Below are 25,697 nucleotides of genomic sequence, written 5' to 3'. Positions count from 1 at the left end.
AAGCCAGGAGAGGCCATGGTCACATAAAAACAACGTAGGGATGTTGGCCCCATGTCCTGACTCTGAATCAGGGACAGAAGGAGGCACAGTGGGGTACGGTGTCTCACACTGGTGGGGGCTGCAAGTAGTAGAGCTGCAGGTGTGGCCAAGTGGGTGTCGGGGACTGGCTCAGCAGCAGGATGGAGAGCAGCAGCAGCAGCAGCAGGCCCAAGACAGGCGTGGGGACCAGTGGATGTTGGCTGATTCTGGAGGGGAGGCAGGAGAGGCTGAAGGTGGCCCCAGGGAGACTGGTCTTATTATTAACATGTGGCTCCCCACCCACTTCTGGAGACACCTGAAGGGCACACCTGAGCCCTGGGGAGTGCTGGGGGCGCAGGCAGTGCTGGGCCCAGGGCCTCTTGACTGGCACCAGCTCTCTCACCACAGGCAAGAGGGCTTGCTGCACCTCTGGCACATCTTGACAGCTGGAAGGCAGAGGGGTTGCTAGGTCTGGTCTGTCCTAGGTCCCTTTCCAGTTCCCATGTGTCCCCTTTACCTCTCAGGAGAGCTTCCTGGGTCAAGCTCATAGCCAGGGGTTCCCAGAGGGCTGGTGGGGCCAACCTGGGTGGAGAAAGGACACAGCACACCCACTCACTCATTCTGAAGGCGTTTTGGGCAGCACCCTGGATTCTGACTACACACACGAGGCCACATGTCTCTGGTCAGGGATGATGACAGCCCCCCCTTCCCGGGGCTGACAGAATGGGGGAAAGAAGGCAGGGCTAGGACAGTGTCCACGCAGTGGTCAATGAGGGTGTGAGCTTTTAGACTGCTCTCCCCCTCCCGACGGATCCTCTGAGTCCCTAGCCTCCGGGGCAGGGGTTTCCAGGTGCCTGTCCCTGTGCTGGACACATATGCCGTGGCCAATTACTGAAGGCTCCGCCAGCCTGCTGCCACTCCTCCTGTCTCTCTGGAACCTTTCTGCCAGTCAGGGCTTCACATGCCCACATCTGCTCCTAATACAGTGGACATGACAATGACAAACCAACTAGCATGTCACTCCCAACTGCTAGCTCCTGCTCCCATGTTGCCTGGCCCTGAGCTGAGGGCAGAGAAAAAGAGCCGGACTTCCCCACTGACGGGGCCTGAGCGTGACCAGGCAGGTCAGGACTCCAGAGCCTGCCTTCCATCCCTCACAAGCCCTGGACTCATCTCTCATTGCGTTCCTTTACCTTCCCTTGAGCAGAGCTGGCCTGAGACCTTCATTTTGTCTAGCCACGGAGAAAGGTGGCGCTGTCCAGGCCCAGGCCGTCTGACCAATCACGGAGGCCACTAGTTCTTTGGTGAGTGGGACTGTGTGGGAGTTCGCGGTGCAGTGGGGGTGTAGTGTTAGCTGTGAGGCTCCAGGCTCAGACTATACGTATGTGGCTGGGGTCTCTGGGGAACATCCTGGCTGGCAACTGCCTCCAGCCTCCCCCTTTCCATTCCCACCCCGCCTCTCATTAGCTGCACCGAGGGCCTTGTTATCGCCTGACCAAATGATTTTCTGTCTGTTCCTGAGGACTTCAAGCTGGGGGGAAGGGGTGGAATTAATGCTCAGCTCTTAGGGATAGGAAGGGTGCTAGGGATTGCCTACCAGGACCCAGCTTTCTTCTTCCTCTTCTTCCTGTCTTCTGGACAACCTATAGCAAACAGAGTCATTGGACACCTCTCCCCCCCAGTTCTCTCACCACCTCAGTCTGATGGGCGCTCCTGTGTATACTTTTCAGAGATTGAAAACAATCAAATCTGGGAGTTTGTGACCCCCCAAAGGCTGAGAAGCCCTTGACGTAGGCTTTCCTACTTGTCCCTTTCCAGCTGATCCCCAGGCAGAAACAAAGTCTGTGCTTTACCCCCAATACCAGAGACCCCAGGGTATGTGAACTCTGGGCCCCCTGTTGGGGGTGCTAAGCCATTTCTTAGCCTTGGTCTTTCAGCTCTTGTCAGAGACTGGGAAAGCACCTCCCCTCTCTCAGCTCTGAAGCTCACTATTTGGGATCCTCAAGTCCAAACCACTTCTCTAGGTGTGCGAGCCCCTGCTTCCCCAAGCCTCTGCTTTAGGGACACAGCTTTGGAGGCCCTGCTATTAAGCTCCAGAGGCCGATGGCTCCACAGGGACCCAGGTGCCCCTGACACCAGCCTATGCCTGAGGATCAGGGATCTAGCCCCTGCTATCAAGCCAGTAGCCTCAGAGACACAGTTGCTCCCACCCAGGCCCACTATACACTGCTGTGTGAGCCCCTGAAATGCTCATGTGGGCTGAGGGCTGTTGAGTCCCCATCCCCTTGAGGTCAGGCCCCAGCCTCATCCCATCTTGGGCCGCAGTGTTTGTCACCCTAGTCCTGGGCTGGGTGCCACCCTGGAAATGTGCTGATAGCAGCCCATCCTTCCTCCTCCTATCCTCATGACGTAGGAGGAGGTCACACTGCTCAGAGCACCCAGGCAGCCAATCTCAGCTCTGCCCAGGCAAGTCCAATTAGAGGTTGTATAGGGGCCTCATTAGCCGCAACAGCAGGAGTCTGGAGGAGGGGACCCCACAGGAAGCCGGGGGCGCTGTGACCAGACATCCAGTGTTTTCTATTCTTACTCAAAGCCTGAGTAAGGCCTCAAAACACATCCCATCAGTCACACAGCTGGACTCCGGGATCTATGGAGGGTCATAGAGGACCCTCAAGGAATGGGGGCCCAAGATTGGTTCTGGAGCCTGCAGGGTCTTCCACGGCTGGGAGCCCTCAAGGTGTCTATCAGCCTTGTCCCTGCATCTCTGGCTCCCTGTAGGGTAACAACTGCAAACCTATAACATCCAGGCTGGTCTTTGGGGTGCCCCCCATAGCCCCTGAAAGCCTCTCTGGGGTCTAGGTGTCCACCTCCTCTTGGAATTGCCAGGGTCAGGATGTGCTCACAGACTGAGGAGTGGAGGGGTATGTTTATTCTGGCAGGGTGCCATTGGTCCTGATCCTCTCACAGCCAGAATCCACAGAGGGAGGACCCATCAACCTACTCCTTACCTTGAGGATGGTGTTCTGCTTCCTTCTAGACCATGCAGTGGCTCTCTCTGGAAGTTTCTCTGCAGAACATTAAGGTTTAGTCTCCTTATCTTCACACCAGTAGCCCAGCCAGACCCCCTCTACTTGAGGTCCAGACCAAGGTGGATGGCCCCAGGGATACAAGTTTTTAAGCTTCCCATAGGGGTCCCTCTCAGCACCAAGGAAAAGCCACATGTGCCATGGACACTGGTAACTCTACCTAGCTCCTTCTGAGGACCAGACATTAATGTTTCCAGGATGCCTCTGCCCACCAGCCTGTTCTCCTCGCTTCCCTCTGTGGGACTCAGGCTGCTCCCTGCTCCTCCGAAGGGCCCAGATCTAGAGACGTCTCTTTTGTGCCTGGGACCTCAGTCACAAACTCCACTAACCTGACACTTTTGTTACTGTTGTTCTGTTTGTTGAGACAGGGTCTTGTGTTGCCCAAGCTGGTATGAGCTCATGGTGTACAGAGGATGGCCGTGAACTCCTCCTGCTTCTACTGTGTGGCCACCTTGCCCCACATTTTTCTTTCTTTGAGATAGGATCTAACTCTATAGCTCAGGCTGACCTCAAATTCATGGTAAGCCTCCTGCTTATGCCTTCCCAGTTCCAGAATTGCAGAGTGAGTCACCACATCCATCCCAACAGTGACCTCCAGCCTGTGCACCTGGCCACCTCTGGTGCCCCCAGATGTCCTCTAAGACGTCACTTCCCCCACTCCTTTCTCAGCATTGCCCTCCTGCCCTGTCCCTACCCTGCCTGAGATAGGCACAATCCCCTTTGCCTACTTCCTCACTCAAGTCACACTGGCTGGTTAAACGTCCTAAGACAAGGTCACTTCCCCTCCCTGTCTCCCACCTCTGTCCCAGGTGTCTGTCGCCTGAACCAGCTGGCCCACTGGGGCTGACTTCTGTCTGGTGTCAGCTGTGTATGGAGCCAGCACAGGGGCACCCTGGGGCTTCTGCTCAGTGGTAGAGCACTTGCCTTGCACAGTGCAGACTTGGGTTCTATCCTCAGGGAAAGAGGGACTCTAACCACGGTGAGCTTGCTAAGCTGCCACATTTGCCTTTCTGCCTGCCCTAACCCCCCTTTTTAGACAGGGTCTCTGTGCAGCCCAGACTTATTTAAGTACTAAGCTTTTCTTTCTTTTCTTTTCTCTTTTTTTTGGGGGGGGTGTTGAGACAGGGTTTCTGTGTGTAGCTCGTCTGACCTGGAACTCGAACCCAGAGATCTGCCTTCCTCTGCCTCTCAAGTTTGGGATTAAAGGTGCATGCTACCACTGCCCAGCAGCTTTTGGCTTTTTTTTTACCCCCCAAGACAGGATTTCTCTGTAGCTTTGGAGCCTGTCCTGGCACTTGCTCTTTAGATCAGGCTGGCCTCAGAATCAGAGATCTGTCTACCTCTGCTTCCCAAGTGCTGGGATTAAAGGTGTGCGCCACCACTGCCTGGCCCCAGCAGCTTTTCTTAAAGACACTTCATATCTTCCACAATATGAACAATTGTAAATAAGGGAATCATGACAGGATTCTACAGGGTAGCTTAGTTTGCCTGTCCCTTGAGGGCAGGGGTGTGTCCTGTTGGCTGGGGCTGCTTCCTCAGAGTTAAACTCAGGAGTAGACAACAGAGCTAGAGGGCTAGAAAAGTCAGTGGGATCCTGCAATCCCCTTGGGGGCCCCAGGACTTTTGTGGCTCAGAGACTCCTCTGCTCACCTCAGAGGGAAACTCAGTTTCCTCATGCGGCTCAGCCTCCTCCCACTGCCACACTCCATACAGAGGACTGGAGAGGCCAACACCTGATGCATCCTGCTCCTAGATACAGGGCCAGAGCAAGGTGCAGAGGGAATTGGTGATGGGGCCATAGATTGGTAGATGTTAGGGAACATGGCCACAGGGAGTCTCCACAGCTGAGGTTGAGGCACAGCAAGCTGGAGAAGGGCAGGTGCCTGGGAGGTGCTACGTGGCAGCAGTGTGAGCTAGAGTCACCAAGTGCCAAGAGCCCGGCCCTCTGGGACTATGAGCCAGAAGTGAGGGTCCGCACAGGGGCACATGGAGTTTGTGCCTTGGTGTCCTCTAAAACATTCCACGGAAGCAGAGCCTACCTGCCGGATAGCCTGAATCTCCAGGTCCAGTGATGGGGGTGCTGCCATGATCCAGCCTACTCTTCCCACCTCAGCCCGTTCCAGGAGCCTGGCCACACAGGAGAGTCCTATCTTTTGGACCAGCCTGCAACCTTTACCCTGCCCCTTTCATGCCTGACCGTCCTCCCCTCCACCGCGACCTGTCCCCTCTTGACTATCCACTCACTCCTCTGGGCCTTCCTGGCTCAGACTCAACTGCTCTTCCAAGTTTGAGATTTCTTGCCTTAGTTCCTGCAAGGAAGCAGAGCATGGTCTCTGGTGGAGCCCCACATATCTTGGGCTCCTCTTGCCAGACACATATTGCCAAGGATGAAGAAGCAGTGGCAGAAACTCCCAAAGAGCACAGAAGCCAAGCCCAGAACATAAAACACAGCCAGGAACATCACAAAAGCAGAACAGACTCAGAGAAAACTGACAATGGAGCCACGGGGCAGACTGCCCAGGGAGGGGTCAGGAGCTCCCAGAGGTGAGTGCTGTGGGATGCAGAGTGAGGAAGGGAGGGGCAGAGAGATGTAGCAGTCTAGTGGGGAGGAGGGCAGCAGATGCGGAGACCCCATAAAGATGGGTACTTGTTACCTGGGTGGTGGTTCTGTACTCCTCCAGAGTCTGGGCCAGACTCTCTGCATGGCGGGTACGCTGGGGAACAGAGGCAGGGTTCAGTCCCCTAAGACATGAAGCTGCTGAAGTGGGGTTTGGCTGAGTTGGGAAAGCCTGGGGCAGAGGCTTCCAGACTCTGCAGGCCACCCTGAGACCCAAGGAGGCCTGTCTGGGCTGCTTGCCCAGGGCTCAGGGCTGGGTGGGCTCCTGGCACACAAGGCAGGGGCTAGGAAGGCATGGCAAGTGCAGGTCTGCCGCCCTGGCCCTCACCTCGGAGAGGACTGCTTCACGCTGACAAATGAGCTGTTCGCACTCACGGAGCTGCCGCTGCCAAGGAAGGAGCCTATCAATTCTCCACCCAGCCTCCAAGAGCCCCCACATCTCCCCTCAGCCTCCAGTGACACCCATGGGGGTCAGCTGCTCTGCCTGGGCAGCCCTGAGGTGTGTGGAATCTGATGCAAGAGCCTCTTCTCAGCAGCTGCAGTGCTGACTTGGGTGCGGGGAGGTGAGCAGTCCCGCACATGCTGCACCTTCAAAGCATCTTTCTCTGTGGCTAGCTCCTCACTCCGCCTCCTCACGCCATCTCGCTCTGCTAGCAGCTTCCCGTTCTGAAGGAGGAAAGCCTGGCTTACTTACTGCCATGTGCACCCCAGCTAGCCCTTTCTTCTCCCCTTGCCCTGCTGGGACCATTTTCCCACTGATCAGGGGATGTCATGGGGTCGCTGCAAATAGTGACTTCCAAGCACTTTGCACGGGGGATTCCAACTCTCTTCCCATTTTTGAAGATAAAGGCAGCTCAGGCCCAGAGGGATTGAGGAATTTATTCCAGACCACACAGCTCTTCTACTAATGACAACAGATAGAGCAGATCAGCAGAGCCACGCACCTCCTATAAGTGTTCCTATCATACAAAACTAAAGGAAAGTATGGTGAGCCCAGAACACATACACGCACACATGCATACACACAGTATCAATATATAGCTTGGGCAGGCTTTGAACTTGTGATCTTCCTGTTCAGTGGGTATGGGCCACCATACCTAATCTTCATGCCCGGCTCCAATAATTATATTTTGGTTTCTTCTTTTATCCATATCCTTTGCTTTCCTGTCCAGTTTCCCCTGGAGCAACCCTAGTGTTTACCTACTCGTACAATTATTTCCTTCAGCAAACTGTGATGTCCAGCCCACCTCTAATACCCAGCCTCTGGGGGAAGGACATGTGAGAAGCAGAGAATGTAAACCTCACTGAGGAGGCCCAAACAGGGCTTGATGAGAGGGGGTGCCTGTGCTGAGCCTCCCAAGGGGAGGCAGTGAGGTCAGGAAAGGGCTGATGCGAGGTCCCAGTGGGACCTAAGAATACAATGGCTCAAAGCTGGGTGTGAGGAAATACACCTATCATCTCAGCACCAGGGAAGCTGAAATGGGAGGACTGGTTTGAGTACCAGGCCAGCCTGGGCCACATAACAAGACCGTCTCAAAAATTAAAAACAAAACAAAATAAAAGAATTTGACATTTCAGCTGGGTGGTGGTGGCGCGTACACCTTTAATCCCAGCACTTGGGAGGCAGAGGCTCATGGATCTCTGTGAGGCCAACCCGGTCTACAGAGTGATTTCCAGGACAGCCAGGACTGATATATAGAAGAAACCAGCCTTGGGGAAAAAAAAAAAAAGGAAAGAAGGAAGGAAGGAAGGAAGGATATGAGCATTCAAAGTCCCAGGCCAGGCCCCTGAAGTCTGGCAAACCTCATCCTTCTCGAGAGCCCAGGATACAGAGGCCAGCTCTTCTGGTCTCCAGCCTGTCCCTGCCCCAGGTCCTTCACCGCAGCAGCCTGGGCTACCTGGGTGAAGGGTAGAGGAAGGACAGCTGGGAGTGCTGTGTCAACACCTGTCCACCTGGTGGTGGTGGTGGGGGGACCCAAAAACACCCTGCAGACTCCTGCAGAAGCACTGGCTGTGGGTTTTTGGGATTCAGCCAGCAGTCAGACCATTGGAGGCTGAGTGTCCCGTTACCCTCCCCGGCCCTGCTGTAACCTGAGATCTCAATCTCTAGATCCCAGTGGGTAGCTGCAGCAGGCCAGCAAGGAGCTGAGAATAGATTCAGCTACAGAGTTAGATGCCTAGGGACATTTCTCTGCAGGCACAGAGCCTGGGGCAGAAGTCAGGGGTGCTGGTGGCCTGTTCACTGGGCTGGCTTTGGCTGGTTGCATGACATGCCCTGGGGGCAGTGACAAGGAAACCCAGCTGTTGAAGGAACAGCTACCCTAGCCCCTCCTGGCTGTCTCAGCTCCAGACTGAAGACAAGATATCCTCCCAGGCTCCCTTGCAGCTGTGGTTTAGGGATCCTCCCCAGCCAACGATATGGTGAAGATGGCTGTTGACATAATGCAGAGAGAGGCAGGAGTGTGTGTGTGTGTGTGTGTGTGTGTGTGTGTGCGCGCGCGCGCGCATGCGTGTGTGTGTGTGTGGGGGGGGGAGCTGGTGCCTCCCACCTGCATTAAGCCATCAGTGACTATGAGGTCACAAGCAGGAAAAAATGCTGTCAAGAGACTGGGTATGCAGGAGCCCGTGGCTGGGGATGTGGCTCAGTGTTGCTTGCCTAACACATGTGATTCTGGGTTCCATTCTCAGCATACTCTCACTTAATAAAAAAAAAAAAAAAAAAAAAAAAGCCAGGACTGGAGAGATGGTTTAGCAGTTAAGAGCACTGACTATTCTTCCAGAGGACCTGAGTTCAATTCCCAGCAACCACATGGTGGCTCACAACCATCTATAATGGTATCTGATGCCTCCTTCTGGCATGCAGGCATACATACAGAATACTCATACATAAAAACAAACAGAATTTAAAAAAAAAAAAGAAGAAAAAGAAAAAAGCCGTTGAGCCATCAGATAACCCACACATCAGAAACTACTTTGGGCAGATCTGGCATGTAGCAGCCCCTGGTGCTGCAGACACCAGAGGGCAGGACAACCATCACAACTGGGTGCCTGGGAGCTGTGACAAGGGCCCTGCAGGATTGTCTCCTTAATTCTTCCCTCCTTTGATGACAGGCTACCTCTACATAACTCTGGTTGTCCTGAAACTCACTTGTTAGACCACATAAGCCTTGAGCTCACGGAGTTTGCCTGCCTCTGCCTCCCAAGTGTTGGGATAAGATTCCCTTCTTTCTTTAAAAAAAAATATTCTGGGGGCTGGAGAGATGGCACAGTGGTTAAGAGCACTGGCTGTTCTTCCAGAGGACCCACGTTCAATTCACAGCACCCACATGGTAGCTCACAACCGTCTGTAGCCAGTTCCAGAGGATCCCACACCCTCTTCTGGTCTCTTCAGAGACTAGGCACTCACATGATGCACAGACAGAAAACATCCAGACATAAAATGGATTCTTTAAAAAAAAAGTTCTCTAAGCTATTTTACACCATCTGAGTGCAGGTTTCAAGGCAGCAACCGTCCTGCCCAGGGACTCCCATGGCCCGGGAAGGGGGACAACAGTTTACAAAGGCGCCATTGGAGAGTAAACAAGTGGAACCTAGGGTACAGACACAGGACAGAGACTCAGGATAGGAGCTAGGGTCCACAAAGCAGAGAACTTCTAACTGGGGCTGAAAAGCCAGAGAATGGTTCAGAGGCCCTGAGCCATGACTGGCAAGGAGGGGGAACCTCGGAACCATGGGACAGCTGATTCTGAGTGAGCTTCCCTCCCAGCTCACACAGAACTACTGCAGGGCAGCAGAGGTAGACCACACAGGCGCAGCTCTGTGTCTCCACAGGAAAGCAGCCAGTTCCCCTGGGTGACCCAGGAGAGGAGACGGGCACAGCAGGTGGCACAAGGGCTAAACCCAGATTTGAAGGCAATTCTGGCCTGCCCATGGATGGCTAAGTAGATGGAACGAAGGCTGTCCATCTGCAAGGACAGCAGAGGATGGGTGTCAAGTGAGGGCCGAAGCTGCCTGGGATGTGAACCCACCATGGATCTGCAACTGATCTCCTGCCTTGGGGAGGAGGGATATCATTTAACCTTAGATGAATTTCAATGTGGACAAGAACTCAGAGTGAACAGGGACTTAAATCAGTTGTAGGGACTGGTCCTCAGGAAAACACCGTCCCTTCACCATTAACACAACCCAACTGTGCAGGCTCCTTCTGGCTCCTGGAGAACACCCAGGCCTGGTGGCTAGTTGCCCAGAGCTCCATCTCCAACACCACCAAAATGAAAAACAGAAACAAAAGCTTACAAGGGAAGGAAAGAGTCACAGGCCTGAGGTGGCCCATCGTGCTCCTGGGAGTGGCCTCAAAGCTTATGCTTAAAAAATGTTTAAACAAGCTGGGCAGTGGTGGTGCATGCCTTTAATCCCAGTACTCAGGAGGAAGAGCAGGAGGATCTCTGTGAGTTCGAGAGCTAGTTCCAGGACAGGCTCCAAAGCTACAGAGAAGCTGTGTCTTGAAAAACCAAAACAAACAAACAAACAAACAACCCGTTTAAACCGCCTCACAGTTTCACTTACACTGCCAGGGATCAAACCCATAACATACTGATATAAATAATGATATCTGATTATTTTTTCAGATAGTCTTGTTATATAACTCAGGCTGGCCTTAAAATCAAAATCCTCCTGCTTCAGACTCCCTAATACTGGGATGACAGGCATGGAACACTATGTCAGTTTGCAGGATTTTACTGCACACACCCTACATCTCCTATCTTGAGTTAGGAACTTTCTGAACATCTTCTGGCTTAAACCTCACACTACCCCGTGAAGTGAAGCCACTGGCTTGCTCCCGATGGTGGGCACCATAATGCAGACAAGGGAAGAACTGGCCAGGGCCTCAACACGAACCCAGGGACTAACACAGCCTGTGGGATGCTGGGCCTCCTTGGTTTGCAGGACAGGGCCAGGAACCCTTAAAGGAGGACGGGCCTCAGCTTACCTCCTCCTGTAGCGTCTCCACCTCAGCTACCAGGTGCTGCTGCTCCTTCTCCTGGCCCACCCCAGAGAGGATAGAATCAGTTTCAGCCCTGCTCCATCCTCCCTGAGGATGGAGTGCAGTCAGGGCCTGCATCACTCAAGAGTTGGGTTGAGGAGGCTCATGAGGGATGGCAGGTAGGCCTGGGGGGAGTGTGGGTGAACAGGACCTGGAGTCAGGTAACCTTTGCCTCTTCACCTCTGTCCTTTTGCTGCAAGCAGAGGTGCTCTGCCTGCACTCACTGTGTGCCGGGCCTGGGCCATCAGGCTGCGATTCTGCTCTTCCAGGCTCTTGGCCAGAGTCTTCAGGTCCTCTAGTTCTTCATCCAAAGCCTTGGCCACCTGCAGGGCCTGCTGGGTGCTGACGGGTGGCACAGATGTGAGCGGAGGCAGGCAGAGAAGCAGAGCAGAACATCCCAGACTATGAGGGAGACTATGACCAGATGCAAGCTAAGCTGGGGCAGAGAGAAAAGGACGGGGGCATGCAGTGTGGGGTGGAGACACTGGAGGAAGGGAGCATGGGGTCACTCAGAAAAGAAAGAAAGGAGGTAGAGGACAGAGAATGACAGCAAAAACTGGAAGGAGACAGTCAGAATGAACCCAAAGGCCAGAGGCAAGATGCAGATAGAGGGAAATGGAAGACAGGGGTTGGGCAGTGGAATGCTTACCTGTACCAGAGGCCCAAGCTCTTTGGCAGGAAGGAAGACATAGGCTCTCACCTTCGCAGCTGCTTGCGCAGGGATGCAATCTCCTCCCCTAGGCGCGCTGAACCCTCCTCAGCAGTCTCAACACTGTGCTGCAGCTTGGCGTTCTCACCAGCGAGGCGCCGGTTGCTGAGCTCTAGGTCCTCCAGGCTGCTCAGCAGCTCAGCTGTGGCAGGCCTGAGGGCAGCAAGGGCCTAGGTCACCAGCCATGCTCCTGCTCCCACCCCCCAGCTTCCCAGGTTCCTCTGAAGACAAATCAGAATGAGACTCTGAGGCTTCTCTGAGCCAAAGGACACCAATCTCCCCACTCCCTGGCCCCAGACAGGCTGGAGAAAATGGAGTGGGATGGGGGTGGGGAGGACAAGCACCCCTCAGGCCTGGGGTCTTCTCCTCCAAAGCTCTCTAAGTTGGCTGGCTCCTCAGCTTCTGGGCATGCTAGAAAGGGAGAAACAAACAAAAGGAGATTGGACTCTCTAGTGACTTTAAAAATTGGGGTTCCCAAGGACTCTGAGATTGTTTCAGGACTCCATGTGTAGCTTTGGGGTTCCCTGGGCTGAATTACTCTTATTACACAGGCTGCTTGCTCATGTTTGCCTGGAGCTAGTCAGGTCTTCAGAGCCAGTCCCCAGGGGTACCTCTACTTCCCCAAGCCCCATTCTTCTGGTCCCAGCTTTCCCCAGAGATTTTTTTTTTCTTTGTTTTGTTGTTATTGTTGTTTTCGAGACAGGGTTTCTCTGTATTTTTGGAGCCTGTCCTGGAACTCGCTCTGTAGACCAGGCTGGCCTCGAACTCACAGAGATCCGCCTGTCTCTGCCTCCTGAGTGCTGGGATTAAAGGCGTGCGCCACCACTGCCCGGTGCTCTCCCCAGGTACTCATCAGCTCCAGTCTGTCATGTTTTGAGTCCAGCCCATTAGACTACACCACCATGCCCACCCTCACTCTCCCATACCCTCTTCCTAAGCACTCCCCAGTCTCTGCCTAAGCCTCCTTTCTCTCTCTGTCTTTCCCTACTTGACCTGGCCTAACCCTCTGCTACTCACAGACCTCCCTGGCCCCCAAGACTGAAGAAGCCTCAAGGTTCAAGAGAATACCAAGAACTGGATGTGGAGGCACCTTTAATTCTAGCAGTCTGTGAGTTCAAGGCCAGCCTGGTCTGTACACAGTGAGTTCCAGCGCAGCCAGGGATATACAGAGAAACTCTGTCTCAAAAAACCCAAACAAACCAAACCAAACAAACAGAAAAAGAGAATGCCAAGAAAGCTACAGGCTGGGTTCTGGAGGGCCACTTTTAGAGGTGCACCTCTAAGGTGTGGGGTCCTGGGCACCCAGCACCCTAGCATAGGGCTGGAATACAGCTGGACAGGTGCCTGTTCCCAAGGAAAGGCAGCAGGTGTAAGGGGTGTGTGTGGGCAGAGCCAAGAGGAGGAGCCTGACAGGGCAACAGTGCCCTGCACCAAGGGAAGATTTCCACAGGGCAGGTGCCTCAGCTGGACAGCAAGAAGCTGCAGTGTCCTCAGCTTCTGCACTAGGGCTGGAGCTGGCGGAGGAATGGAAAACCTGACCCCAATGTCCAGGATGAGGGGACTGTCCCACAGAGACACCACAGCTGCAGGCTGAGCAACGGCCCCAGTTGTCTCTTTAGCCCTTGCTGTGTAGAGCCAACAGATGAGAGGTCCCTGCTAACCCCCCGCCCCCTCCCGCTGACCCCTGCCACCCGCCTCCTTCTATAAATAGTCTCACCAGATGGCAGGTGTGGAGAAGCTAGGGCTCCCCCGAAGGCCGTCTCCTCTGCCCGCTCTAATCCCCTGTATCAAAGGCAAGAGGCTCAGATCCCCTGCGGCCACCATATCCATGACCTGTGTCTGCAGAGGTCTGGGTGGTGGAAGGGAGGGCAGTCGGGTGAGAGTGGCTTTATGGGCGGAGGGTGAGGCCAGATGGCAGGGCCTGGGCTGTGAATGACAGCTCTTGCTACTGTCAGTCCTTTCTAGTTGTACATCCTGGACCCCTGCACCATCCAAGGTCTCAGACCCCTTCACCCCTTCATATCTTCTCACAGGCCTTTTCTTAGCCTCAAGTCAACCACATGGGCTTCCTGGGTCTAACTGGTACTAGCTGCAGAGCAAACTTGCAAGACTTCCCATGGGGGAGGCTGTGGTATAAGGACTCACCCATGCAGCTGGCAGGCAGCAATCCAGTCCCGCATGACTACCAGAAAGGTGTCCAACTCCACAGTCGCCCCATCACCCTTCCCATAAGGGTCTAAGCTTCGGGCCAGGGTTTGGAGACGCACGTCCTGGGGCCCTTGCCCTGTCACAGCCTCCAGGTAGGCCAGGAGGTGGGTTACAGCCACAGTGCCTGGGACAGAGCATGGTGGGGAGGACTGAACTGGGCAATTGCCAGTGGGGCAGGCCATGGCTCGGGAACAGTGTCTGTCATCAATGGGTTTGGTGACACTCCTGCCCCACATGCAGAGGAACCTGGGGCAAGTCTCTCCCCAGAGTCAAGTTTCCCAGTCCATCTCAGAGTAGACAAAGAGCATGAGGCAGGACAGTACCTCCTGCTGTGCCCAGCTAGAGGCTAATTCCCCAGCAGGCCTTAAGCCCTTCCTTTTGGTGGGGGGGGGGGTGGAGAGATGGCTCAGTGGTTAAGAGCATTGCCTGCTCCTCCAAAGGTCCTGAGTTCAATTCCCAGCAACCACATGGTGGCTCACAACCATCTGTGATGAGATCTGGTTCCCTCTTCTGACATACATGGAAGGAATGTTGTATATATAATAAATACATAAAAATAAATAAATAAATAAATAAATAAATAAATAAATCTTTAAGAAAAAAAAAGAAAAAAAAAAGTCCTTCCTACTCCATCCCCTGGAGGACCCCTCCCTGTGGCTCCCCAGCCCCCACCTGTCTTGTGAGGGTCACAGGCTTCAAATGTGGAGTTAAGGATCTGTTCCTCCAGGCTGAGCAGTGGTCCTGAAGTCACTTCTTCAGGCTGCTCCCAGAGGTACACTGTAGAGAAGAGAGGGCCCAGCCCGTGTGAGCGGACACCAGGATCCTCTGCCTAATACTCAGGCTCTGTTGAGTTGGGGGATCATTTATTCAGAGCTGTCTGTGATTGAGATTGGTAAAGGACAGGAGGAGGCTCCCAAGCGGTTCCCATCTCTCAGGCCAGGGAGTGCCCCCTGCTGCCTGTCCAATGGGCTCAGGAGCCATTAGTGAGCTCTGAGATAACCCTCTCTCACCTCTGCCCTTCTCCAGCCTCCCAGACTATGGGCAGAGGGGACCAGGCCTGAGGAAAACAAGGAGGAGGATTCTGGGAAGAACCAGGAACAATCCGATAAGGCGCGGGCAGCCTAGATCGATCCCGCCTGCTGCAGCCCTTCTTCCAGTTCCCCAGGGAGCAGGTCTCTCTACATCAGAGCTGAAGGAGCTCAGGCCCAGCACCGAGAGGAAGAGGAGGGATGGGGCTGTCTCGGTGGGGGTAGCAGGGGACTGGTTAGGAGCTGAGCCTCCTGTCAGACGTCAGACTCCCGAGTCAGCAGCACCACAAGTCTGTGGCAAGACTTTTCTTTGGGAGGTCTGTTTCCATGCCAGTAAAATCCTGCCTCAAGAGGACTGAGAGGGCTGCTCTGTGCCCATGTGTGAAGATGTGTGTGTGCATGCATGCATGCGTGTGTGGTGTGTGTGTTGGCAGAGCAGCTCTCACCCGGCTCAGAGCCATTGTGTATATGTGTCTGTGCCTGTCTTCTGGGATCTGCTGGTCTTTAGCTACACTCACACTGCATGAATACAGCAGGCACTCAATAGATACTCCATGTCATGGAGTGTCTCCAAATTAGAGGAGGCTTTCATACCCTCACTGGCCTGGCTTGCTGGGATGATGCCTACTGCACATGGCTGCAGGCTAGCGGCTGAATTGGGGATGAAGGGAGCAACCTGCTCCACACCCCAGCAGGCTCAGGACTCAACTCTGAGCCTCAGCGGTGGCCTTTAGGAAAGGGATAAAGTGTGGGTAGGCCCTCTGCTTGGCACATAACCACAGGCACTTATGGAACATTAGAACCATGGCAGCTGCTCTTCCTAGAGATGAGTCTGAGGCAGGAGCATCAGAGTTGCCGCAGGCCGCAGTCGCCTTCCTCACAGGAGAGCCCCCTCTCACTCTCACACTTCCAGGGTTCAGGGCACCGGTTTGACCTGGACCCTCCTGGCTCCCATGGGAGGGCATAAAGGGCCCAGGTTAGTTAGGGAGGTGGACTTGGGCTGGCTCACTGCTCTTTATCCTCCATGTTACAAGGGAGGACTTTATTACGGCTAAGTAAGGCCACCGGTATGTAGCCCCTTCCCAAGACACTGTTTCAGCCTTTTTTTTTTTTTTTTTTTTTTTTTTGTGAGGATTCTGGATCCCCTAGGATTGGAGTTATAGACAGTTGTGAGCTGCCATGTGGGTGCTGGGAATTGAACCCAAATCCTCTGGAAGAACAGTCAGCGCTCTCAACCACTGAGCCATCTCTCCAGTCTCTTTTTCTTTCCTTTTTTAAGACAAGAGTTTCTCTGTGTCCCCGTGGCTGTCCTGGAAGTCACTCTATAGATCAGGCTGGCCTCGAACTCACAGAGATCCACTTGCCTTGCTGGGATTAAAGGTGTATGCCACCACCACCCAGCTCAACCTTTCTTTTGGGATCTTCTACTTCTTCCCCAACCTCTCTCATATGTCCAGCCTCTGTCCTCTGTCCCTCGATCCTGTTTTCTCCTGTCCTCCATCTTGTTTCAGTGTCTTCTCTCTCCTTTGCCATCCCTGTCTTTCAACCTTTGCGTTTCCTGTGTGAGTTCTTCCCTTTCCCAGGGCAGTCTCAGGAGTAGACTTGGCTATAGTCACAGTTCCTGGTGGCCACACGCCCTCTGCTGGTGCAGGCGAGGTTTAGGTGGCAGTCATTCCCCCCTAAGCCAGGCTGCCTTCTAGTCCTAGCACGCTGGGACTACCTGTAAAACCTTATTTGCAGAGGTTACTCCTGAGGCCGAGGTGCAGCTCTCAGCCTCGAGCAAAGCTGCAGGCCCACTTGCAGACACCCAGGAGCAAAGACAAGATGCTCCTGCAATGAGGTTCTTAATCAGACTGGCTCTCCCTGTCAGCGCATCCTCAGGAGATGGAGAGAGAGCAATTAGAGCCGAGGTGAGGGAAGAGACCATGACAGCAGAGCAAGGAGAGATACTTGGGAACAGGGCTGCTGAGACAGGGCAGGAAAGAGAAGGGGAGTGAGAGAAGACAGAGGCTGACTGCACGGGAGCAGGCCAAGACAGAGCGACGTGCTCTGTGAGTGGGAAGCAGCACACACCAGCTCTCAAAGATGTCTGAAAACACAGAAGTAACTCAGCATGTTTTTATGCTGCTTAATGCAGAAAACAGTTTGTAATTGTAGAGTTAAATAAAGTCAGTTAACACCGTTCATATCACCTTTCTTTCACCTTTCCATCATCTTGCCTTAGTCCCTCAGTTCCAGGACTACAGTCCCTTGCTAACTCTTCTCTCTTAAGAAGTTAAAAGTTATATTTGTAAGCTGAGCACAGTGGCACACACATGCAGTCTCAACACTTGAGAAGAAGAGGTAGAGGGGTCAAAGTGCAAAGCCAGACCTGTCTCAGAAACAAAAACAGCTCAGTGCTGATTGCCTAACACACACAAAACCCTGGATTCCATCTCCTGCATTGTAAGACTGTCTATATGTGCGTGTGCATGAGGACACACACACATGCGCGCAAACACACACTGGGGAATACCGGCAAGAGGGGCATAAGGTCTGTGGAGCTGTGCTCTAAGCAGGTGACAGACAGATGCCAGTGTTGGGGAAGGTGCAGCAGAAGAGAGAGGGTCAGGGCACTTGTTTTACCCGAAGGAAAGGTATCACTGGCCCACGACCCAAGCACAGGAGGAGTTGGTGAAAGAGGGGGACGTTACGTGTGTGGAGCCTCCTGTCCCCAGTAGCCCTCCAGAGAAGAGGAAATGGGAACAGACGTGTGGCAAGCACACAAGTGACACGTACCCCATCTCTTCCAGGCAGACACCTACTTGGTTCAGTGGAACTAGCCGGGTCCTCTGGCAGGTCCATGGACCACTCCTGCACCTCTGTCGCTGCTGCTGAAATTCTCCCCTCTGCTCCGCTGCAGGGAGGGCTGGGAAAGGGGCAGCCTGCCCAGACAGCTCCTACAAGGACAGGCAGAGTAATGGTTTCCTCTGACCAGCCGTGCTCTAACTGCTCCATCTCTGCCCCAGGCCCCCAGGGTTCTCGGAACCTGTTTGCCATCCCCACCCCAACTCCAACCTGTTTTATGGGTTTGAGGTATGGGATGGCAACCTGGGCAGTGAGAGCAGGTAGCAAGATCAAAGGGGGAGGCAAGAGGGTGGGGCTAACTGTTGCCCCAGGCCTTGTGGCCAAGTCTGTTCCCCACCAAGTCATCATCCCTGTCCTTGCGATTCTGCCTTGTGCTGGTCTCACTTTCCTCACAAGTCTTTTCTTTTTCTTTTTTTTTTGGTTTTTCGAGACAGGGTTTCTCTGTGGCTTTGGAGCCTGTCCTGGAACTAGCTCTGTAGACCAGGCTGGTGCTGGGATTAAAGGCGTGCGCCACCAATGCCCGGCTTTTCCTCACAAGTCTTGACTGAGGTCCTTCTCTCCAGGCCCATGGCCCAGCCTCCAGAGCTGACCTGCCTGGACATTGTTTCCCATCACCTTGGGGCGAGAACCTGCTTGGGTCTAGCAACAGAGGCACAGTGTGGCCTGGGTCAGCTGCTTTCTCTCCCCAGATCATGCTGTATCTTCTGGCAGCTCTAACCTGCATTGCGTTCTGTAGAGTGGCCTGTGGCTCCTACTGTGGTCTCTGTCTGGGAGCTCCTTGCCTTCCTGTCTCATTGCCTAGAAACAGCTCATTCCTCCTGAGCTGAACACCAAACTCAAGAGGCTCCTATACTGCCTAGAGACTGCCCATCTGATCCTGGATTTGAGCCACTTTCAGCCTTGCTCTCCCCTCTTCCACGGACTTTTCTCAGTAAGCCACGCTGTCATTCTTTCATTGGTGGGTGCTAGGCAAGTGCTGTATGCTGAAGCACACCAGTCCCTCACTAGTCAGTTCTAGACAAGGACTTTACTGCTAAGCTGACTCCAGCCTACTCACTGAAACAAGCCCACCCTAAGACGGCCAGCTTGGCCTTGAATCTGTGGTCTTTCTGCCACACCAGGAATATGCATCACAGGACTGCTGCTTCCTTGCCTTTTTTCCCTTTAGGTTTATTTTTTATTTTATGTGTGAGTGCATTGTGTGTGTGTGTGTGATACCTTTGGCGGCCAGAGGAGGGCATCAGCTCCCCTGGAACTGGAGATACAGATGGCTGTGGACTGCATGTGGGTGCTGGGAATGAAACTGGGTCATTTGTAAGAGTAGTGTTTAAGGTTTGTTTGTTTTTTGAAAAACAAAACAAGGTCCCTCTTTGTAGCCCTCACTGGCTCAGAACTTGCCACAAAGACCAGCCCAGCTTTGAACTCCAAGATCCACCTGCTTCAGAGTGCTGGGATTAAAGGTGTGAGCCATCCAGGTGACACAGAACAAGTGCTCTTAACCACTGAGCCATGCTTCCTCTCCATCAGTGGTCTCCATGTCCCCAGGCCTGCTGTTCCCTGGGTTCCCAGCTCCCAGCCTGACCCTCACAGGCCCTTGTCAACATAGGGATCCCTCCTCTGCACCCTGACAGGGCTGGGTTGCTCCTCTTACAGTCAGGTCAGTTAGAGTCACTTTCGCCAGGTGGTGGTGCACTCCTTGAATCCCAGCACTTGAGAGGCAGAGAGACAGGTGGATCTCTGTGAGTTTGAGGCCAGCCTGGTCTTCAGAGTAAATTCCAGGACAGCCAATACTACTGCACAGAGAGACCCCGTCTTGAAAAACAAAGAGAACCCCCAAACAAACAAACAAACAAACAAACCCCAACCAGTTGGGTGGTGGTGGGTGCACACCTTTAATCCCAGCCCTCGGGAGAGGCAGGCAGATCTCTGTGAGTTTGAGGCCAGCCTGGTCTATAAGAGCTAGTTCCAGGACAGGCTCCAAAACTACAGAGAAACCCTATCTTAAAAAACAAAAACCAAAAAGACCAATCAACCAAACAAATGAAAATAAAAGTAAGGGTCACCTTCAAGAGAAAGGGCAATTCCCCCAGGTGCCAGGCAACAGTACCTTTGAGGCCGAGAGGGCACCTAGGGCCAAGGGTCAGAGGGTTTGGTTCCTACCTGCTTGCCTCTCTGTCTCTCATGAAATGCAACCACCACTCTGCTTGGCCTGTATTCCACTAACTGCGCATTTTCTGGAAACATTATTATTTGGCTTTTGGAGCTTCAGCAGGCCTTCTGAATCTGGGTAGACCAGGCTGGCCTTCATAGTGGTGATCCTCCTGCTGTCCAGCCCAGGGGCTTTTAGAGGGCACTGGGGAAGGGAGATCTTTCAGGGACATTCAGGAACTCAGTAGGCAGAAAAGGGTCAAGGGGAGGGAAAAGGATCTCTTCAAGAAGTAGGGAGATGAAGTTTCTGGTGGGTGTTTGAGAGGCCTTGGACATGGGTGGGTCCTCCTATCCTAAGAGGAAGTCTGGGAGGGTTCCTGAACTAGAATTCAAGGGCTGCATGCCTACGGCGCCCCTGGATTTCAGGGTCCGCGGGGAACTTTTAGAGTATGCAGTAGGCCTTGGATTTCACAGCAAGAGTCTCTGACGAGTTTTGAGGGAGAATCTGAAGGGCTATCTCGAAGATTCTGGCTGATGATGTGGTATCAGCGCTCAGGAGGCTGACGCAGCAGGAGCCAACATTGAGCATCAGTGAGGCCCTGTCTCAGACACCAAAGCAGAGCTCCTGAGAGGCAGCTCTTCCAGAAGACCTGGGTTCCGTCCCACCACCCACAAGGCAGCTCACAACCATCTGCAATTTTAGTTCCTGAGGTCCAACAACCTTTTCTGGTCTCCACAGGATCGCAACTGGTGCACATACACATAAAATAAAAATAAATCCGTCTAAACAAAGCAAAACAAAGCAAAGCCGGTGGTGGCGCACGCCTTTAATCCCAGCACTAGGGAGGCAGAGGCAGGCAGATCTCTGTGAGTTCGAGGCCACCCTGGTCTACAGAGTGAGTTCCAGGACAATCAGAACTACACGGAGAAACCGTGTCTCGGGAATCAAACAAAAAACAAACAAAAGCAACTAACTAAAATAAAAAGCTTCCAAGAGGGGTATTTCATACACTTCGGAGGAGTTTTGGTCAAAACTGGGAACTTTTTTTTAAAGGAGTTGGCTGGTGATGTTACTGGGGAGTCCCGTAATAATTTCGGGTGTGGCTGACGTGGCTCCCCTCGGGAAAGTCGCCACAGGCAGGGCATACCTGGAGTCGTGCCTCTCGGGACACAGCTGAGGGCCACCGACGACTAATGGCGGTTGCGAACGCGTGCTCGCGCCTTTCCCGCCAGAAATGCAAATGACCGGGCCTTCCTCAAGCCCCGCCCCTCCACGCAGGCGCACACCAGGTCGAAGACGCTAGCCGATCCCTTACCGTGAGCCCAGAGCTGGCGCGTGCGTAGACTAGTTCGGGAGGATCCCTTGGACCTGAGCGAGCGCATGCGCACTGGTAGAGCGAGCCTTGCTGGCTCTAGACCACCGGCAGATCTGTTATGTGGCACAGGATCTTCCCCTTCTGCTTGGCGAAATAGCAGGGTAGGGTTTGACTGAAGGACTTCCTGTTTAGCCATTGCTTCTTGTCAGTCACAGATCCGAGTCCTTTGTGTCTTCTCTTGGGTCCGACCCGCTCGCTACCGTCACAATGATGCACAGCCTGGTCCAGCTCACTTCCGCTCCATGCCCTCCTCTGGCATTAACATGTACCCAATCCGCATTCCTTCAAAATTTATAACTTATTTACTTTCTTATTTATTGAGACATTGCCTAGCTATTTAGTCCAGGCTATTATCGAACATGGAGCAATCACCGTGCCTCAGCCCATCAAACCTTGAATGGGAATTCAAGAGGAAGGAGGGCTTTTTCCCCCCCATGGCAGTGAAGAAGGTGCAGGTGACTGGACTGATTCCCAAAAATATTTGGAACGGAAGACTCCAGCCGCTCTTCCGTTTGTCACTTCAGAAACCACGGTCCTCCTGTCGCACTTTCCTTCGCCTCTGGGTCTGCTTAATCTGTTCCGTCCATCAAGTGATATTCGTAAACGCCGCTCCAGGGTTCAGGAGCTCTACCCAAAATGGGCACTAACAGAATGACGAGGTGCTTACCATTTTTTGTTTAGTTGGGCATTGTCAGGGTAGGATGCAGCCAAGAGTCTTAGTAGAGGCCTGAGTCTTGGTAGTTTACCCTAGGCAATACCTGATTCCAAGAAAGACAGCTTAGACCACCCAGGCACCACCCAGGAACAGACCATCCAAAGGAAATTCCTAACATTCCAAGTGTTGTAGATAGGATCACCTGCCAGCACACACCCATACACCCATCATTTTCCACCAGGACACTTCTAGACAAATGTCAGCCAATCAGGGGTCTCTCACCCCACCTCTGCTATTATAAAAACCCCACCCCAACTGAGTTTGGGCTCTCCAATCCATTACCGGGGAGTCTGAGTTCACGAACTTGTGTAAGAATAAAGGTTCTTTGCTCGGTTTTGGCAGGGGACTCTGTGATTTGGGCATAACAGTCAGTGCACAGGAGGCAGAGGCAGGAAGACTGAGGAAAGTGAGGTCAGCCTGGTCTACGAGGTCCTAGGCTGGCCCAATTACGTAGTGAGAATATCCAAAAAATAAAGCTGGTGAGTTGATTCAGCGAGTGAAGATATTGTCACCCATCCTGGTGACCTGGGATGAATCCCTAGAACCTACATGGTGGAAGGAGGTCCTCTGAATCCATGCCATACTATGTCATGTGTGTACCCTCCTACTCCTTGTTTAAAAACACATAAATGCAGTTAATGATCGGAGCTGGACATGTAGCTCAGCTGCCAGTGACTTGGGCAGGGGGTGGAGCAGCACTGGGGAGGTAGAGGCAGTGGGGAGGCAGGCAGGGGGTGGAGCACTAGGGAGGCAGAGACAGGTGGTGGAGCACTGGGGAGGTAGGGACAGGTGGTGGAGCACTGGGGAGGTAGGGACAGGTGGTGGAGCACTGGGGAGGCAGGGACAGGTGGAGCACTGGGGAGGCAGGGACAGGTGGAGCACTGGGGAGGCAGAGGCAGGTGGGTCTCTGTGAGAGTGGCCTCTGCTTCAGTCCTGCTTTGAGCACTTGCATGATTTCCCTCGCAGTGCATGTGATCTGAGAGTTGTACTATGAAATAAACCCTTTACTCCCTGAGTTGTTTTTGATCATAGTGTTTGTCCAAGCAATAGAAAGCAAACGAAGACACTTTATCTTGAAAAAAAGGTATGCCAACTGTTTTCAGCACAGGTTGTGGGGCATGGTGGACACTATTAACTATTTATTAGCACAATTTATTCCTGAGACTGTAGAGGTAGATCAGTGGTCAAGGGCAGTGGCTTTGTTCCAGAGACCTGGGATGGAATCCCAGCACCACATGGCAGCTCAGGTCTGTAACTCCACTCTCCACAGCTCTGATGCTCTTCTTCCCAACTCCAGGCACACATATGGTGCACAGACATACATGCAGACGAAACAGTGATACAAATAAATTACAAATATTAATCTTTCAGCCAGGTGGTGGCAGTACACAGCTTAATCCAAGCACTCAGGAGGCAGAGGTAGGCGGATCTCTCTGAATTTGAGGCCGGAGTCATCTTCAGAGTGAGTTTCAGGATAGCCAGGGATACACAAAGAAATCCTGTCTTGAAAAACCAAAAATAAGAATAAAAAATAAAAATTTTAGCAATAAAATTTTAAACAAAATTCATATTTTTTAACAAGAAACATTTTTATGTTTACAAATATTAACCTTTCAATATTTGTTTTTCCTTTTGTAAGATCTCTGGTAATTTTGTAAAATCTAAAAAAACATATTTTGGGCCGGGCAGTGGTGGCACATGCCTTTAATCCCAGTACTGGGAGGTAGAGGCAGGCGATCTCTTTGAGTTTGAGACCAGCCTGTTCTACAGGAGCTAGTTCCAGAACAGCCTCCAAAGCTAAAGAGAAACCCTGTCTCAAAAAAACAAAAACCAAACTCAAAAAAGCTGGTGTGGCTTGGCAGGTCGGTTCCTTTAAAAACTTGGGGCTTGAAAGGGCAGATGTGCTGGATCAAAGGCTTCAGTACCAGGTGCACACCATGGTGTCATAGGAGACCAAGTTGCCCAACCAAGAAATGGTTTGGGTGTCAACTTGACACAAGTATAGTCATCATCAGAGGAAGGAGGCTCAGCTGAGGAAATGCCTCCTCAAGATAGATCCAGCAGTAAGGCATTCTCTCGTTTTGTGTTCAGTGATGGAGGGGAGGAAGGGGAGGGAGGCCAACCCATCGTTGGTGGTGCTGGACTGTTGGTCCTGGCTTCTATGAGAAGGTGGGCTAAAGGCCAAGAGATGGCGCACACCTTTAATCCCAGCATTTAGGAGGCAGAGGCAGGTGGATCTCTGTGAGTTGGAGGCCAGTCTGGTCTACAGAGTGAGTTCTAGGATAGCCAGGCCTGTTTCACAGGGAAACCCTGTCTCTAGGGAAAAAAAAAGAGAAAGAAAAGAAAGAGGTGGGCTGAGCAAGCTCTGGGTAGCAAGCCAGTAAGCAGCTCCCCTCCATCAGCTCCCACCTCCAGGATCCTCTGCCCTGTTTGAGTTTCTATCCTGACTTCCTTTAGTGATGGACAGCAATGCTGAAGTGTACGCCACCTCCCCCCCACGTGCTCTTTGGTCCTGGTGTTTTGTCACAGCAGTGCAAACCCTGACCAAGATGGCGAGTGTTCTGAATGGGACGCAGGCAAGAGCTGGTCCAGCCACACGCAGAGCTCAATGTGTGTGTTGAATACATGCATGTCTTAGAGGAAGTGGCTACTGTGGCTTTGCTGGGAACAGATATCAAAAGGAGAAAATGCTAGATTGAAGAAAACACTTTATTTCCATATGGTGCTGGGGTAGGTAAGGACTATGCAGGGACATTGGCCCCCTACAGCTGCTGGGACGGCCTGAGGATGTAGAGAAAGTGTGTCTTTCGTACAGGTAGCTTGGCGTGCTGGGCGACACGGACCTCTTCCTTGAGGTTGTCCTCATGTGCACCTCCACGGAGCCCGTCCCGGATGGCCTGCAAGCGATGTCGCTTTTCTATGAGCCAGCGGCTCCCATCCTGGACGTCTGGCTGGGTCCTCCGCCTTGGCATCTTCATGATCCAGAAAGCCACCCGCCGGGGCTCTGGGTGAAAACTATCTGTGGCCTTCTGCATGGGCACCAGGGTGTCTCTCTCCTCCACTTTGGGCACCTAGGAATGAGGCACAGGACATGCTGGTCAAATGCCACACAGCACATCCAAGAAGCTGGGCCACCTCAACCTCCATATCAGCTCCCTGTGTGCTTTTCGGTTAAAAGCCCTTTTTGGGAAGATCGTTCCGTTTTCTGTCTGGCCAGCGGCGTTCTTTGTGGAATACGTTTGGTTTTATTATTTACTTATTTTCTTTTTATTTGCATTGGCGTTTTGCCTTTATGTATGTCTATGGAAGGACGCCAGATCCCCTGGAACTGGAGCTACAGTTGTGAACTGCCATGTGGGTGCTGGGTGCTGGGACTTAAAGCAGGGAGCTTCACGGGCACGCCCCCCGCGGCAGTGGTAAGCTAACAGGCGCCCGTTTTGTCAGTCAGTTTTCGTGGGTCTCTGAAAGGCATGCTCGGTATCATTGCTATTACCTAAAGAATTGCAAATTTGGTCTGGTGGAAGCCTTGTGGGGAGCAAACCCCTTTTTTCAAAGACTAGAGAGACATGAGGAGGAAACGGGTTGGGGCTGGTTTGTTCACTCTCAGATCCTTTTCAGCCAGTTTTCCCTTGCTGTTCTGAACCCTGAGGGGGTACTGAGGCTGGACCTCAGAGCCCCCCAATATGGGTGTCCCTGAATGTTAAGCATGTGTGGAACTTGCATGCAGCAGCAGTGCTCTGCGGAGAATGTGAGCTGGGCTCCCAACACACATGGAGGTGCCTCGCAAGCTCATCACACTCACCTGATGCCCTCTCTGGCCTGCCTTTTTTTTTTTTTTTTTTTAAGAAAGGATTTTACTGTGTAACAGGCCTAGCTATCCTGGAATTCGCTCTTGTAGACC

At 52.9% G+C, this 25,697-nt stretch overlaps 2 protein-coding genes across 3 annotated transcripts in view; both read right to left on the bottom strand.

Moving 5' to 3' along the window:
- Positions 1-103: 103 nt before the first annotated feature.
- On the bottom strand, positions 104-21,088 carry Kash5 (KASH domain containing 5). Its single transcript, XM_050121311.1, has 21 exons — positions 21,022-21,088; positions 17,515-17,649; positions 14,355-14,459; positions 13,620-13,806; positions 13,192-13,256; positions 11,819-11,885; positions 11,466-11,627; positions 10,990-11,107; positions 10,712-10,762; positions 6,310-6,387; positions 6,050-6,106; positions 5,759-5,818; positions 5,349-5,413; positions 5,144-5,231; positions 4,726-4,853; positions 3,392-3,433; positions 3,027-3,083; positions 1,616-1,661; positions 536-600; positions 348-464; positions 104-245 (listed from the first exon to the last, which is right to left on the bottom strand). The coding sequence occupies exons 1-21, from the start codon at positions 21,086-21,088 to the stop codon at positions 104-106; spliced, it is 1,902 nt and encodes a 633-aa protein (XP_049977268.1).
- A 3,470-nt stretch (positions 21,089-24,558) lies between these two features.
- Dkkl1 (dickkopf like acrosomal protein 1) overlaps positions 24,559-25,697 on the bottom strand; it is a 4,748-nt gene continuing 3,609 nt past the window's right edge. For both annotated transcript variants that reach the window (XM_050121188.1, XM_050121189.1), the window contains one exon: positions 24,559-24,867. In XM_050121188.1, coding sequence (XP_049977145.1) covers positions 24,559-24,867 — 309 coding nt within the window. The remainder of the gene's footprint in view (positions 24,868-25,697) is intronic.

The sequence above is a fragment of the Alexandromys fortis genome, unplaced genomic scaffold (genome assembly GCF_014885135.2).
Source record: "Alexandromys fortis isolate MF-2015 unplaced genomic scaffold, M_Fortis_MF-2015_v1.1 scaffold_161, whole genome shotgun sequence".
Taxonomy (NCBI): domain Eukaryota; kingdom Metazoa; phylum Chordata; class Mammalia; order Rodentia; family Cricetidae; genus Alexandromys; species Alexandromys fortis.
The sequence above is the reverse complement of the archived record's forward strand: the minus strand, read 5'-3'. Positions and strand labels throughout refer to the sequence as shown.